Source organism: Danio rerio, chromosome 11 (assembly GCF_049306965.1).
Source record: "Danio rerio strain Tuebingen ecotype United States chromosome 11, GRCz12tu, whole genome shotgun sequence".
Classification (NCBI taxonomy): Eukaryota; Metazoa; Chordata; class Actinopteri; order Cypriniformes; family Danionidae; genus Danio; species Danio rerio.
The window spans coordinates 9,438,049-9,454,891 of NC_133186.1; the positions used below are offsets into that span (position 1 = coordinate 9,438,049).

The 16,843-nt window shown below is 38.4% G+C and overlaps 1 protein-coding gene across 9 annotated transcripts in view; it reads right to left on the reverse strand.

The window, feature by feature from the left end:
* naaladl2 (N-acetylated alpha-linked acidic dipeptidase like 2) overlaps positions 1-16,843 on the reverse strand; it is a 635,527-nt gene that overhangs the window by 176,728 nt on the left and 441,956 nt on the right. For all 9 annotated transcript variants that reach the window (XM_073916359.1, XM_073916358.1, XM_073916357.1 and 6 more), the window contains one exon: positions 15,821-15,949. In XM_073916359.1, coding sequence (XP_073772460.1) covers positions 15,821-15,949 — 129 coding nt within the window. The remainder of the gene's footprint in view (positions 1-15,820; positions 15,950-16,843) is intronic.

The window sequence follows — 16,843 nt, forward strand, 5'->3', positions numbered from 1 at the left end:
CCTCGAGCATCTTGCCCATGTGGTGCCCTTTCCTGGCGTGGTTAGCCTTGGCACCTATCCAAAGCATGTAGGTTGTATCCGTCCATCGGGGCCAGAGCCTACTCTGCTGTGGGCCAAGCTGCTTCCATTTTGCTTGCTATTCCTGGTGCAGGCGTTGGCCCAGCAGCACGAAGGTTCCGACCCAGGCTCAATGTATGCACTGCAACCGACTTTGCTCTAAAAACACCAGGTTGGCTGTGAGTGCCCTGGGAAGGACGATGGCCACACTAGTGGTCCAGGAACACTACCTCTGGCTAAAACCTGGCTAATATGCATGACATTGACAAAGTTTGCTTTCTTAACACACCCATATCCCAGGCTGGCTTGTTTGTTGACACCGGGGGTGAGTTCAACCAAGAATTCACTACAGTGAAAAAGCAGTCAAGTGCGATCAGCGGGCTTTAAAAAACACTCTCCTTGTCGACTTTGGCTGCTCCTCGTCGAGAGCGCTCGTCTGTGGTTCCAAAATTTGCTCCGCCACCCTGTCTGCTCCACTGGTTAAGCAGCAGCATCGAGTAACCCACAGACGATCACTGCCCCCTGCCTCATGGCACTGCTAAGTCCGGTACAGCCCACAAGGCATCCCTGGGACAGGCCACGCGGAGAAAAGAAGGTTTGCTTTTTCCTTGGCAGACAGCCACGGACACTCATATCATCAACTTATGGCTGTATGGTTACCTACAATTTATAAGAGCAATTTCTCATTTCTCCGGGTGTGACAGCCTGAACACTGCCAGTATGGAACACTATGCCTTCCAGCTCGCAGGATCTGTGATCCTTGTCACAGGCTCCAAAAGTGTCAGAGGAAGGGCTCTCTTCTCCCGCATCCCAGGTGTCCTGTGGGCTCTTGGGATGAAGTTAAGATTAACCACTTATGTTGTGCTCTTCCTCGGGACCCCAGCCTTCCTGGGCGAGCTCTCCAATCCTGTGCTGCCCCATTGCAGGTGTGTCAGTGATTGTACCGATGATGTCACTCGCGCAGGCTCTACCAGCCTGGTTAGCGCAGCCAAGCCCGTCACGATGGCTTATTCAGACAATCAGACTCGGCTATGCGATTCAGTTCGCTAAATGGTCCTTCAAGTTTAAGGGCGTGTATTACACCAAAGTCAGCTCTGTGTCCCCCCCTGTCTTGCGCAAGGAGATTGCTGTCCTACTCGCAAAAGACGCAATCGAGCCGGTTCTTCCTGCTGAGATGAGGTATGGGCTTACTAGGTATAAGTCTGTACTTCATCATGCCCTAAAATAAAAATGGGTTATGACCAAACCTAGTTCTGCATGCTTTGACCCGCTGCCCTACAAGCAGATGCTCAGAATGATCACGCAGAAGCACATGCCCTGGTTTGTTTGTTCGTAAGATTGGTCTGCAGTAATAGACCTCAGGGGCACGTATGTTCATGTCTCCATTTTTCCCACGCCACTGGCAGTTTTTGTGGTTTGCGTGCGAAGGTTGAGCATGGTAGCACAAAGTCTTGCTTGCTACCCCTTTCTCTCTAACACAAAGATATGTGCACTTGTTTCACTCTGTTCAGTTGAGTTCCCAGTTTGGTGAACCCTACAGGGTTCCTCCGAGGACCTCAGCATCTGACTCAGTGGAGATAGGTGCCTGGCCCATTATGTTGTTGGCATGCCCACTTGGTCAGCCTGCATTCTGGGTATAGGTGGCTAATATACTTGATCCCCATTGGCAATCCCTTATGCTTCACTCAGCCACAGTATAGTTCCCTCTTCTTAGACGGGCCCGTGTCTTTCCTCCTCGCTAACCATTCTTCATTTGTGTACTCCCCCTTCTCAGGGCTAGTTCACACGTTTTCATTCCACCAGGACTCCCCATTAGACAGCAGATTACCTCCCCAGCGTCATCTCTATCAGGACTGCAAGCTTTTCCAATGTACTGTCGTATTTTAAAATTACTAGAACTTAACTAGGTGTATCACGAGCCTGGAAAACCTGTCACTAGTGACGTGGTAAGGTTCAATCACTGTGGTGTGTTCCATACATCAGCAATCGGCGAGGTAATAACTTTGGTCTTTGGTATAAATGTACTGTGTTAACGCTGCCCTAGAAGTTCCAGATATGATAAAAATAGCCATGGTTGTGGCTGGTGTCAAGAAAGTTTATGATACCATTAATTAAATTCAGTTAGATAGCTGCATGTGCATGACTAAAAATAGCTAAGTACATTCCCAAGACAGTTAAAGCATCAACTGATCTGCTTTGCAAAGGACTCTGTCTTTAATGATACTTCAAGTAAAATGGAAATCAGTGGAAATTGAGTCTACAACTTGTGGTGCATCACTTTCACAAATGAAAGTTTTGATGCATTTATTTATCCATTTTTAAACTTTGTCCTTCTGACATATCAATATAAACACTATTGTGTTTCTGAGCAAGATCTAGAAGCTTAGCTGGGCTTTGATAAACATATTCTGGTTGCGTGTGTGCACAATGTTACATTTCTCTGTAAGCAAAATTGACTTTTTTGATAAGGATTACATGTTATACTGATTTTCCCTAAAGCACTTTTACATCTGAATGAAATTGCGCTGTCAGATGTTATATAGGTCAAATTTATGTGAGCTAATATGAGGTATAGCACAGGAGGGAATACAAGGTGGGCTGAAACAAATCCCAAGGTTATTACTAAGAGAACAGGATGCAGTGTCCTTTATCTGTCAGAGATAACAGTGTGTTGATGTATAACACTTTGGACACATGAATAATGAAACAAACTTGCTTTGATCATTAATTTGCATGGCTCACCTTTACGGTCATAGTGATATCTGCTTTACACCTGCAAAAATAACATTTTAACATTCTGTTTGTGGCAAAAGTTGTGTACATGGGGATGTGACCTACATTTCGAGCTTTATAAACCCCTGTGCTGTGTGAATAAATTATTCTGTGAATGAGAGCACTGCGTTTTACTCGGTGCAAGAGACATGGGTTTTAGAGAGGATTTTCAGAAGCTTAAAAGGTTTAAAAACACCTAATCTAGACTAAAAAGCCAGAGTCAGCTGGCTATAAGAGATGTTATGGCAGCTTGAACGTTAAAGGAAACAGATATTAAATAAAACAATTTAGATTATTATCTGTGTAATTCGAACTTGCATTTTCTTACACTGTGCAAATAATTTATTCATTGACAAATAATGTATTCATTGAGTGTAGCTAATATGTTCCTTTATTTATGCTGTTAAAATCGTTATGTGACCTTGATTTGAACTTTTGGTGTTGAAAACACACACATACATATAGTTAGATCCATAAATATTTGAACACAGACACAATTTTAACATTTTTGATTCTATACACAAACACAATCGATTTGAAATGAAACGAACAAGATGTACTTTAACTGCAGACTGCCTACTTTAATTTGTGGGTATTAACATCCAAATCAGGCAAACGCTAATAGTATATGTGCCTCCATCACCAGACGCTGGGTCTTCGGTTCTTTGTTCTTGAGGCATTTTTCCTTCAGTTTTTTCCTCAGCAAGTGAAATGCATGCTCAATTGGATTCAGGTCAGGTGATTGACTTGGCCATTGCGTAGCAGTCAACTTCTTTCCCTTCAAAAACTCTTTGGTTGATTTTGCAGGATGTGTAGGTCATTATCCATCAGCACTGTGAAACACCGTCTAATGAGTTCTGAAGTATTTGGCTTAACATGAGCAGAGAACCAGTTCCATTAACATTCATACATGCACATGTCATGTCACAACTATCACCATGCTTCACTGCTTAGAATCATGAGCATTTACTTTCCTTCTCCACACTCATCTCTTCTCATCACTCTGGTGCAAGTTGATCTTGATCTTATCTGTCCATAGGATGTTGTTCCAGCACTGTGAAGGCTTTTTTTCTCTAATCTGGCCTGTTTTGAAGCTTACCAATGGTTTACATCTTGTGGTGAATAAACTCTCTGTATTCTCTTTGGTGTAGTCTTCTCTTGATTGTTGACTCTGACACACATACACCTACCTCCTGGAGAGTGTTCTTGATCTGGCCGACTGTTGTGAAGGGTGTTTTCTTCACCAGAGAAAGAATTCTTTGGTCGTCCACCACAGTTGTTTTCGTGGTCTTCCAGGTCTTTTGGTGTTGCTGAACTCACTGGTGCTTTCTTTCTCTTTAAGAATGTTCCAAACAGTTGTTTCAGCCACACAGTGTTTTTGCTCTCTCTCAGATGTTTTTTTTTTTTTTTTCTTCAGCCTAATGATTGCTTGACTGGTAGTGACAATTTTTTGGATCTTATCTTGAGAGCTGACAGTAACAGATTTCAAATGCAAACAGCACACTTGAATTGAACTCTGGACTTTTTATCTGCTTATTGTAATTGGGATAATGAGGGAATAACACACACCTGGCCACCTGAAACAACTTAAGCTGTGGTCACACTGGACTTTTCCTCCCATAGACTTCCATTTATATGCATGCGAATGCGTCAAACGCGGGGTCATGCGTCAAGTTTCACAGATTGCTATGGTGCAAAGTTCAAGCTTGGTGAACTCTGACCTGCGAAATCCCATCACTTGACTGCAAGAAAACAATCGAGGATCAAAACATGACCTCTCTGGACAGAAATGTAAAATATCTTTATCTTTTTAAAATGTTTAATAATCTTGTTTATTCCCGTCCCTTTTCGCAGCTCTGCGCAACTGAATTTCGCACGCACAAACTCTAGTCTGACCATAGCTTAAGAAGCCAATTGTTTAATTACTTTTGACCTCTTAACAAGTGGGAGGCACATATGCAGATTTGTAATTCCAACAGCGTTCACCTGATTTGGATGTAAATACCATAAAAAAAAAAAACTGTGTTGGTGTACAGAGTCAAACATGTTGGAAGTGTGTCGATGTCCAAATATTTATATGTATATGAACAGTTTAGATGCAAAAACCTCTAAAAGCCATCTGATATTTTCTTCTAAAATCAGCATTTTTCTCTGACTCCTGTGTGTGTGTGTGTGTGTGTGTGTGTGTGTGTGTGTGTGTGTGTGTGTGTGTGTCTAGGATCAGTAATTTTACTTTTACTTTATAGTGACGAATAAGTTATTTACATTGCCTTTAAAGTGAATTAACTTAACTTAAACAAAGGAGGCTGACAAAAATTGGCATTTTAGGCAAACATTTCAGATAGCATTTAGAGATTTTTGCATTGGAACTTTTTATATATATATACATACATATTTAGCAGTTACAGATATAAAGAAGTGCTTTTGCATACCAGCGCTGTTGGTATTACTGAACTTTGTAACCCAAGATCTATAATTTCCCTATAATTATTGCCAAAATAATTATTACAAATGTTTATGTGTGTGTGTGTGTGTGTGTGTGTGTGTGTGTGTGTGTGTGTAGAATAATGTGCTTGTTTTGTTTTAAAAATATATTTGTTTTGTAAGTAGCTGTGTCAGTATAGACTTTGGATTTAATGTGCATTACCTCACATGTGGAGTATACAAATTATTAAAAAAAAATTTTATTGAAAGTATATTTTACAGATATTTTAAAAGTTTCAAAGTTGAAAACTACTACATAAGAGAAATGACCCTCTGTGTAATTTACTAAATAAACTAGGGCTGTGAAATCTAATCGCAATCACGATTTGAAATGTTGTGAATAGCTAATTGCAAGAGGTTGTGATATGAAATATATATATATATATATATATATATATATATATATATATATATATATATATATATATATATATATATATATATATATTATAATTTCCCCCACCCAGATTAAATACTTGACTGTTCTTTGTGTGGGACAGTCTTACTAGCCAATTGAGTAATCACACTTTTAAACTACGCCGAACACACACAATAAAACAAACAAACAGGAAAATGCGGACAAGTGGGATGATGGCTTCTGCATTACCAGACAAATTATTATCAAAGAAAAACAGCACCTTGGTAATACAGGATTATTTTGGTTTCAAAGTCACAGACACCAAGCAATAACAGGTCATTTGTAATAGCTGTCGCAGAGTTGTTGTCACAGCATGAGGAAATACAACAACCAGCACCTAAAAAAGCCCCACATGAGGCTATATGAGGAGTGTCTTGCTAAAAAGTCAACTAAAAGTATTGCCACTGACACTAAATATCTCAATATAGTAGCTAGCAACAGCTAAGTACAATTAGAGAGTTGTTTGCAGCTGTTACACCACATGAAAGAAACACCATGAAGGCACCAGGAGATACCTAACGCCATAACTCACTAGTAGGGGTGTCACGATTTCGATTTTTAATCGAAATCGATCGAAATTTATGCTCAATTTTGATTATCGAATCAAAAAATAGAATCGTCAATGATGCCACGCCCCCATGTCACGTCAGCTTGTCTTGCCAAGCGTGAAAAAACAGGCTTGAAGTGCTTGTTGAACTGCAGATACAGGAGACCCGTCGACAGAGCTTAAATGCTCTCCTCTTTCAATGAAGTCGCTCGTGTGTAAGCATTTTGGATTTCCAGTGAGTTATGTTAACACCGTGTTGTCGACAAAAAAAAAACACAGTTTTGCAAGCTCTGCTATGTACATATTAGGGTTCGTCCGATAGACAACACCAGCATCGCGATCCTCCGCCCGACCCCGTTGCAAATCCGCTCGCGAAAAGTACACACTCAGGCCCTGTTTACACTGTCTTTGTTTTTAAATGGCATTTTAGAACGACAGCGATTTGACATCCACAGTGGCGTGTAGCATTTCTGAGCAGCCCTCCTTCCTCTCTACCTCTGACACACACACACACAGACACAGACGCACACACACAGCCATGGGCTCGAGACAGCGGGTTCAGGCAGTCAGAGGATCAGTAGACTGCTTCAATCTTTCACTCACTTGTACTTAGTCATTTTAGTGCACACCTCAGATACTGTTGGCTGGTTCCTGTTGGTTGTGCGTTTTTTTTTACAGACGCCATTATAACGACACAGATCACTGCCTATTCACGAGTCCCGCAGAAAAAAGTGATTTATAGGTGGTAATTATGTGTGTATCTTGCCTTTTTTCATTTACTGTATGATTTGTTTATGTGTAAAACAAAGACCACGCAGGTCAGGTAGTTTAAACGGTAGGCTACAAATAATTAATTGGTCATTAATTAATTAATTATTCAAAATCAAAAATCGAATCGAGCCTTTAGAATCGAAAATGTAATCGAATCGAGGATTTGGAAGATCGTGACACCCTTACTCACTAGTGTTTGCTCTAGAGAAATATTAGTGTTTAATTTTTACGTTTATTTATAAACAAATTTAAATAAATTTTTAAGTAAGTTAATATCTTTTCAATTGCTTTTTTAAGTGACACTCACTGCATGTTAGAAGAAGTTATAATACAGAATATTAAGCTGAATCTTGACTATACAATTAAATCACAAATCAAATCAAAATTGTAATATCTTAAAAAAATTAATAAAATAAAATCGCAATTGGATAGTTTCCCCAAAGTCGTACAGCCCTACACCAAACCACAAGTCAAAACTCATTGTTTCTCCCCTCACAAAACCTTATACTTCATTCTTTGTCTCTTCTCTCTGTGTAATTTCACTTTTAAAAAGACACACACACAGACACACACACACATATACACACACACACGTTGCTGCAACAATACCCAATTAAACAATGAAAAGTCTCTCAATTTACTTTGTGTTTCGCTCCGTAATCCCAAAAGAAGTACTTCCTTTATTATAATTGGTTCCAGAGCACCCATTCAAAACATCAGTGCAATGGCATCTCTATTCCAAAGACAGCTGCAGCGCAAGATAAGTGGAAAGTATTACCTTCATAGCTCTAGCATGATTTATAGTGTTGTTAAAACGTCTCAAAATATTGAAAGTGTTGCGCAAACCTGATGTCTCTAAGAGAGCGACTTGGCAAGATGAATTGCACAATTGAAGCTATCTAAGATGACTGGAAAAACTGCATGTGCAATTAGAGGCAAGAGGTCACATAACAAAATAAGTGTAGGAGAGAGATTTCATGCCAAACAAGGACAAACAGTGATGACTGCAATAGAAAATCTTACATTTTATCCATTTGGTTAATAATATAGCACAGGAACTTCAGAATAAAAGCATTTGATATTGATTTGGGCCGAATAAAACCTGCTTGATAAATATAAAACGCCTTAATTTGACTATTTAATCAGTCAAGGTTTGGCAAAACACCACAAAAGGGTAAACAATCAGTTCACAGAAATAAAAATGAACCTTTCTTTATGGCACCTGACTATTGGAAGTCATTCATCCAAGTCATCCACAAACAGTCCCCATGCATCTCTGATTGGATGGGATTCTATTCAATTAGCATGCTAATGAGGGCATCTCGCGTCCCATTGTGTCGAAGGCACTGACAGGACAACGGCAATTAGCATAAGTCATTATCAATTTACTGAGAGATACAAAACGATTGGTGGAGAGGAGAAAGGGAGGGGGCAGGGAAGCAGAGCTGGACTTGTAGACAATGCAGGAATGCAATGAAAAGGGAAAAGTGCTGATGCTAAACGGTTTTCTTCCGTTGTGATCACACTGAAAGATATCGGGCAGAATTAGCATATCAGATAAACAGGACGTTGAGCATTTAACGTGGTCTGGGTGTAGGATATAAAGTACCACCATGGTCTATTTTATTGTTTATTTGGCCCGTTTAATGTCATTTCAGGCTACAAATACTAATGTCTTCAAGTCTGAATTAGCTGTATTATACAGAGTGTATTGGCAATTTTTAAATCACAATGGGTGTTAGAACATTTTGTTAATGTTATTGCTTCTATTATTATCAAGTGAGCTCATTTCAGTTTGCATATTAATTACAATTACTGCTTTTATAAAGTAGTTTCATGCGATTTTGCATGGATAGGTTTTCTGTTGCTGTTATTTTTATGTGGTTGCACTCATTTGAATATCCCGTTGTTTTGCATACAAGTCAGTATTGAAGAGTTGCACATGCAGGTGTGCATATACTGCTATATTTACAAAGAAAAATTACACTTCGCAAATGTATTTTTATTACGTTTGTCTGTATGTACATATGTTATACTATTATTTTAATATTACTATTTAAATATTTTTGCACTTGTCTAAGTGTACTGTGGATCGCAAAGAAAGTATTTAATTATGCAGGGAAACATTTTTTATTTATTTATTTATTTTTTTTAAATAAACCAATCTATGCTAAGCCAAACAGAAGCCTGAAAAAATGAAAAGGAGATAGCGGTGCTCAATCTGATGTCAAACACAAGAGATTAGCACACACTCTGCATCACATGCCAAAATCACAGGTTTCACCATTTTTACAAAAAAAGGTCAGGTTCAGTCACCAGATATTGGGCTCTATTTTGATGATCCATGCGCAAAGCGCAGGGCACAAACGCATTCAGGGCGTGTCAGAATCCACTTTTGCTAATATAAGGATGGAAAAATCCGCTTTGCGCCGTGGCACAAGGTCTAAAAGGGTTGAGTTTATTTTTTTAATGAGTTATAAGTTTGATTTGAGAACAAATCAATATGAGTCGCATCTACTATTCCCTTTAAGAGTCAGTTGTGTCGTGCCATAGCGCATTTGCTATTTACATGACGACTTTGTAAGTGGAAAAACTGAGCATTTCACTAGCAAGAAAACAGTTAAACAGAGCATCTGCAGTTTGAAAATGAGAGATAAGGCCTCTCATTATCTACTTCCACTTTCACTATCATTGATAGGGAAACCTTGTACGCACAGGCATCAATTAGCCTATAAATGATTAATTTCGTTTGTTATGCAAAAATATTTGTTTCAAAACTATTTCTAAATTCAGTTCTAATTTCCAGCAAACGAATAAATGAACAATAATATGTAGTTATATCCAAATACACATGCTGTGCCCCATATGGTCTGAAACCTGACAGGTGGGCAAATCTAAGCTTGTTTTTAATAAAACAAATATAAATATGCATATAATAAATAAAACTGCTAATAATGATAACATTACACAAAAGCAAATTGTCACGAATAAACTGAAAAAGCCCCCCGAGATGAAGAAGGCATGAAAGTATGGTTATATTTATGTAGGCTAGAAAATGTTTTATAATATTTTAATCCTTTATATTTATATCCTATATATATCCGTATTATATCCTATATATATCCTAAATATTTTTATTCTTTTTCATATGTAAAGATATTTGCGTATTGCTCTACATCTTCTGTGTATTAAGCAGTGTGTAAGCGAGGCACACAACTAACGTGCTCTGCTCTGGACAATAGACCGGCTTTGTTCTGGTCTACTGAAAAATCTATTATAGTTTCTTAAAAGAGCAACGCGCCAGCAATGCGCCTCAACACGCCTCCCTTTTTAGACCAGGACGCCTATGGGCGCACATATGAGCACAAATGCATTTGCTATTTAAACAGCGTGGTGCAAAACGTCAAAACGACACTTGCGCCAAGCTGAAAATGGCAAACATCAATTGCGTCACGCCTTGTGCCGGATGTATGATAGGGCAATTGTGTCTACAGATGGATGATTGATCAAACCATATAGGAAAAGCTGTGATAATACATGTGTTTTTGTTGACAATGCTGTGAAAATTTCCTTGCTTTGTTAAACATAATTTGGGAAATATTTAAAAAAGAAAAAAAAATCATAGGGGGGCTAATAATAACTTCAACTGTATGTATGTATATAAATATATACATATACATACTTTTATGCATATTTAGATTCATGAATAACCTAAAAAGACCCCAGCCACCACATTATATTCATAAGAGAAAAGCTTAGAGCACATAAATGCACAACTTCAACTATATCTATATAAACTAAACTATAACTATATTGATTTTGAATACCTTTCAAACATGTGCCTATCCTGTTAACTTGAGCCTTTTCTGGCTACATTTACATCAAATCACAGCTGCATCAATTCTTCATTAATCCAATGCACTACTTTACAAACATTATAGCCAGATAAAGAAAATCATTAATATAGCAAACTCATGCCATAGAAGTTTTATGTAGGAGAAATTGCAGTGGCGCAGTAGGTAGTGCTGTCACCTCACAGAAAGAAGGTTGCTGGTTCGATCCTTGGCTGGGTTAGTTGGCGTTTCTGTGTGGAGTTTGCATGTTCTCCCTGCGTTCGCTGCGTTTCCTCCTAGTGCTCCGGTTTCCCCAACAGTCCAAAGACATGCGGTACAGGTGAATTGGGTAGGCTAAAATTGTCCGTAGTGTATGAGTGTGAATTAGTGTGTGTGGATATTTCCCAGAGATGGGTTGCGGCTGGAAGGACATCTGCTGCATAAAACGTGCTGGATAAGTTGGATGTTCCCGGATTAATAAACGGACTAAACTGAAAAGAAAATGAATGAATGAATGATTCTGATAGTGACAGCAGTGCAGGTCAGAACTTACTTTATTAGGCTGAACTATCACAGCTGGACTGACATTTAGGTTAATGAAAAAAATCATTGTCTATTTAAAAATAATAAGGCATGCGGTTATTGGATCAAGGCCTCTGAACGAGAGAAAACTATAAAAATATATAAAAATAAAATGATATATCAGCAAAATTGAAAGTTATTAACTTTCTTAGTTGCTCCATTTACATTGGGTGCAATTATCTGATGCTGAAGAGGCTGTCACTCTGAGTTAAAAAGTTGTCTTTAGGTTACGCAGTGTCAATAAGCAATGCAATCCTGTTTTAAACAGTTTAGTCATAATTTCAGACAATCTGCACTAAAGTCCCACAAATCATAAATGAACCTGTCAGAATGAATAAACTGCTCTATATATCTGGAAACTTGAGCAGAGCTGTTTTAAGGTTAAATAAGTTAGATGAGTTATATCTCACAATATTGGATATGCCATTTGAATGCATAACTCAGGCTTAGTGTATACTGTAAATGAGATGAAGCAAAGAGGAAGTGCACACAGCTGCGTGTTGACTGAATGAACATTCTGGTTGTCAATTCAGCTTTCAATGGTGTTGATATAAAGATTAAAAATACCCACAGCTAAATTTTTCAGTTAATTATATAGCACTTTAGAAATGGAGCTAAATCTTTACCTAGACGAGTGTACTTACTTTTCTAAAATGCTTGTCACTGCTTTGAAAGCAAGACAAAGAAGTCATGTTATGTATGCAATAATATTTAATAAAACATTGTCAAACCTTTGTTTGTTTGTTTGTTTGTTCATGCATGTCAAGATAGCAAGGGTTTAGGGAATGCAAATCATTAAAAACAAATAAAAAAAAGTGGTGTCTTTCAAACGAACGAACGAACGAACGAATAAAAAGCAAGTAAAAGAAAACCACAAATTAATGTGTTAAGTTCAATGAGCATATCAAAATATGTTTTGCTTAATTTTATTTATTTGTAAATTTAAGCGTAAAAAAAAAAAACTTACAGAGTTTTATTTTCTTTGGTACATCATGGACCAATCAGAATGATCAGAATTGAAGTATTTTACATTAAATAGTCAAACTAATTCTTTCTACCAGCATTATTTAACAAAAAAGAAAGAAAAAAAAATCAGAATAGTCATTCTACACAACAGTCAGATAACCAGAACAATACTTTGTTAACTTATTTCCTATATTAATATTTATTTATTTATTGATCCTTAATGTCTTTATCGGTTCACCAATTAATTCATTTAGCACGTACCTGACAATAGTTGTCTCTGAAATTCAGGGAGACCGGTGGGGATAGGTTTGGGGTGGTGGCATTGTGTATTTGTCTGAATAACACACCTAAGAACCGGGTTAGTAACTGTGCGGTGGAACCCCGGTACTATGGACCGGGTTTCAGGTGGGCGATACAATCGGATACTATACCAAGATTGCCGACTAGGGGGTGTTAAAGACTGTAACAAAAAAACTGAGAACCGAGGGCAGGATAAAATCACATAAGTTTTCCAGGAGAAATAACAAGACGGGAGGGTGCCGGGAGATGGGTCTTAAATATGGGAGACTACCGGGAAAAACAGGAGTGTTGGCAGGTATGATTTAGCATGTTATAGTTGTTCTAACGCAATGAAGAGTGGATGACAAAACTCTAGTTATGTTGCAATTGCCAAGTCTACCCTGTAGCTTTGTTTTACTAGTTGTCTAATAAAACTGAAAAAAAAATCTTTAAACTAACTTAGAAATTTCATAGGATTTTAATACTACTGATCTCTGAGTGGGCGATGCAGTGGCTTAGTAGGTAGTTCTGTCGCCTCACAGCAAGAAGGTCACTGGTTCGAGCCTCGGCTGCATGGCCGTAGTGAGACTCCTTTTAAAGCCTGGTTTATACTTCTGCGTCAGGTGACCGGCGTAACCCACGGCGCATGCAACGCGCGAGGCTGTGCATTTATACTTTTGCGCGCTGTCTCTGTCGGTCTGCATTAACACTTCCGAAACGCTAGTTGGCAGTGAGGTGTAAATGTTCCTCTGTGTCGAGTTTCTTCTCTGCTGTTTTGCTTTTCCTGAACACTTCCGGGATGTACAAGTGGCTCAAACTCGCTCATTTTGAGGCAGGAACCGGCGGACGTGCAACAACTTTAACTATGAGGTAAACACAAAACAAAACTTTACATCCGGAGCTCCTTCACGGGACTCCACACTTGTAAATAATCGCTCGCGCCATTCGCGTGGCTCTCGGTCCTGCCCAGACTCGTCAGCGCTACCAAGCCGACCAATCACAGAGCTTACGATACGCGTCGTTGCAACGTGTAGTTACAATTTTTGAGAGGTGCACGTCAGTGACGGTGATGGCCACGGCGAAGGGCTATGCGTCAGCGCCGTAGCATACGCCGGTGTTTGACGCAGAAGTAAAAATCAGCCTTTAGCCCTGGAGTTTCAAGCCTCAGACCGGCCCACCTCAGTTCACGACTGACTATATTAAAATAAGGTCATTTCCAAATCAGTTTCTAATGGCACTATCAAGTCTCTTTTAAGAAAACAGCTGCTTTGGAACTTCAAATGTTCAATAACCCTAACAGTATTATATGTCTTAACAATAAAAATGAAAAAAATAAATAAATTACTCAGGTGAGGTACAAACCCGGGTCGGCAGCGTCATAACGCAACATGCTGGCCACTAGACCATAACAGCTTTTCTCAGTGTAGTGACTCATCTGAGTTATATCATCATTAACCTGCAGGCTGCATCTTGCTCACGTGGCTGTGAGAAAACATAAAAAGACCGTAGCTGCGGCAAAATAATGAATAAAAAGAGTGAGGCTGTGGTCAAATAAATAAATAAATGAAAAAAGTGCGACTGCTGAGAGCAAAAGAGTCTGGAGTTAGGGACACCAGCCCTCGTGGCCAAAAAAATAACACTGACCGGCCCACCCGGTCCTCCCGATTAGCCAATCCAGGCCTGCTCGGCTGAGTCATTTGGCATGTCTGTGTGGACTTTGCATTTTCTCCCTGTGATTGCGGCAGTTACCTCCGGGTGCTCCGGTTTCCCCCACAGTCCAAAGACATGCGGTACAGGTGAATTAGGTAGGCTAAATTGTTTGTAGTGTATAAGTGTGTATGGATGTTTCCCAAAGATGGGTTGCAGCTGGAAGGGCATCAGCTGCATAAAACATATGCTGGATAAGTTGGCGATTCTTTCTGCTGTGGCGACCCCAGATTAATAAAGGGACTAAGCTGAATAGAAAATTAATAAATGAATGATCTCTGAGTGCTTTTTTATCCTTTTTTTTGTGGATACTTTGTGGACTCACGGGTGTGCCACTCTAAAAAAGAGGTGTCAGGCGCATTGCGATTTTGAAGAACTAAAATACACCATGCCATTGACGAACTAAGAGTTCTTCTAAATTCCAGCACAGAGTGCTTTACATACAACATACATACATACAAAAAGGATGTACAGCAATACACAAATTTCTTTATATATGAAAAAAAATACAGGACATGTGTTTGGACATAACTTTTTTTTTACAACACTTTATTATTTATGTTAATTTATTCGTTTGCTGGAAACTAGAACTGAGTTTAGAAATAGTTTTGAAACAAATCTTTGCGCCTAACAAACAAAATGAAATATGAAGACTAATAGATGTCTTTAGTGGAGAAAGAGAAAGTAAAGAGAAATAGAAAGTAAAGAGGCAGAATGGAGGAGGCTCATTCTTTATTCCTGCTGGAGATGATTTGTTTTAACTATTTTCTTGCTAGTGAAGTGTTCGGTTTTTCCACTTACAAAGTCTACCATGGAAATAGGAAATGCGCCATGGTGCGACGCAACTGACTCTTAAAGGGAATGGGAGATGAGACTGATTGGTTTAATGCACCTTATGCTCAAAACACACCCATAAGTCATTAAGAGAATAAGACAACCCTGTTAGACCATGCACAGAGTGTATTTTGCCGTCCTTGATTTGGATAGGGCCGTAATGCTTTTGCTTCATGCGCTTTAGACTTTGTGCTTAGATCGTTTAAATAGAACCCACAGTCTCAGTGTGTCTACATGTGGTCAACTCTGTATCGTGGTTACTGCATTTATAGAATTTGTATAGTCAAACGGTTAAGTGTTGTATAGGTATATATTTGGTTTTCTTTTACTGTATGGTTTGTATCTGTACCACTGTGGCCCTGCAAGACAAGATAACCTGTTCCAATGTAAGTCCACACAGCGGAATTACAACAAATAAATAAATATGAATGAATAATTAATGAATAAATCTTCAGCAGTCTTAATGACACTGCATGTTTCTGTAACAGTTGACTATTATAACATGCATCCTTGTTTTATGTAAATGTTTAAGTCCTATGTGAACATCAATGAATATTTAATAGAAAGTACCTTTTGTATTTCTCCTGCCAGTTGCAGAAGGGAAGGTGACGCTGTGGCCTGCAGGGATCCAGAGTTTGTCATGGGACTGTGCAGGCTGACATAAGCCACAGCCCTGCTCTGTAGCACCAGTGCATTCTCCTGTACAGACACACACACACACATACAGCGTTGATCGATATTACAGCATTAAAGCCTGAGTAACCCCCAGTGAGACACTGCAATTTTCTGAAATGAGCACTGTGAATAATAGGAACCATTATTGTCTTTTTCATACTCAAGAACTATCATTTCATTGTGACATTATTTAGGGCTTCTTAAGATTAATGGTGACGTTTGTATTGTACTGATTAGAATAAACTTCTTTGCAGAACAGAATAATTTCATTAACACTCCAAAATCATCCGTCTGTCTGATTGAATCTTCATGGCTTGCTGATCATGTTAGCGAGCTTTTGTACGGCTGCTCAGGGCTAATCTGCACTGCTCTGTTTTTCTTTCTTCACTTTAGTTGTCAAACCATGCAAGATCAAAAAAAAAAAAAGGCTAAAGCTTTTGACCTCCTGCTACACTCAACTTTTGGGTCATGAAACCTCATTGAGATTTTTATAAAATGTATTATTATGCTGAATTATAAAAACAAAAATACCAAGCATTTAATTTTGAATCTATCTATCTATCTATCTATCTATCTATCTATCTATCTATCTATCTATCTATCTATCTATCTATCTATCTATCTATCTATCTATCTATCTATCTATCTATCTATCTATATATATATATATATATATATATATATATATATATATATATATATATATATATATATATATAAACATGCAGATTATGGGTATAGTGCAAAAATTATTGCTCCTACACATAATTCACTAAGGCGATATGATAATTCCCATATTTTACAATGATTTATGTATTTATAACTATCCATTTAAGCCCAAACATTCACTGTATTATCTAGTAGCAGCAGCTGTATTTATTTATTCATTAATTTTTTTTGGCTTAGTCCCTTTATTAA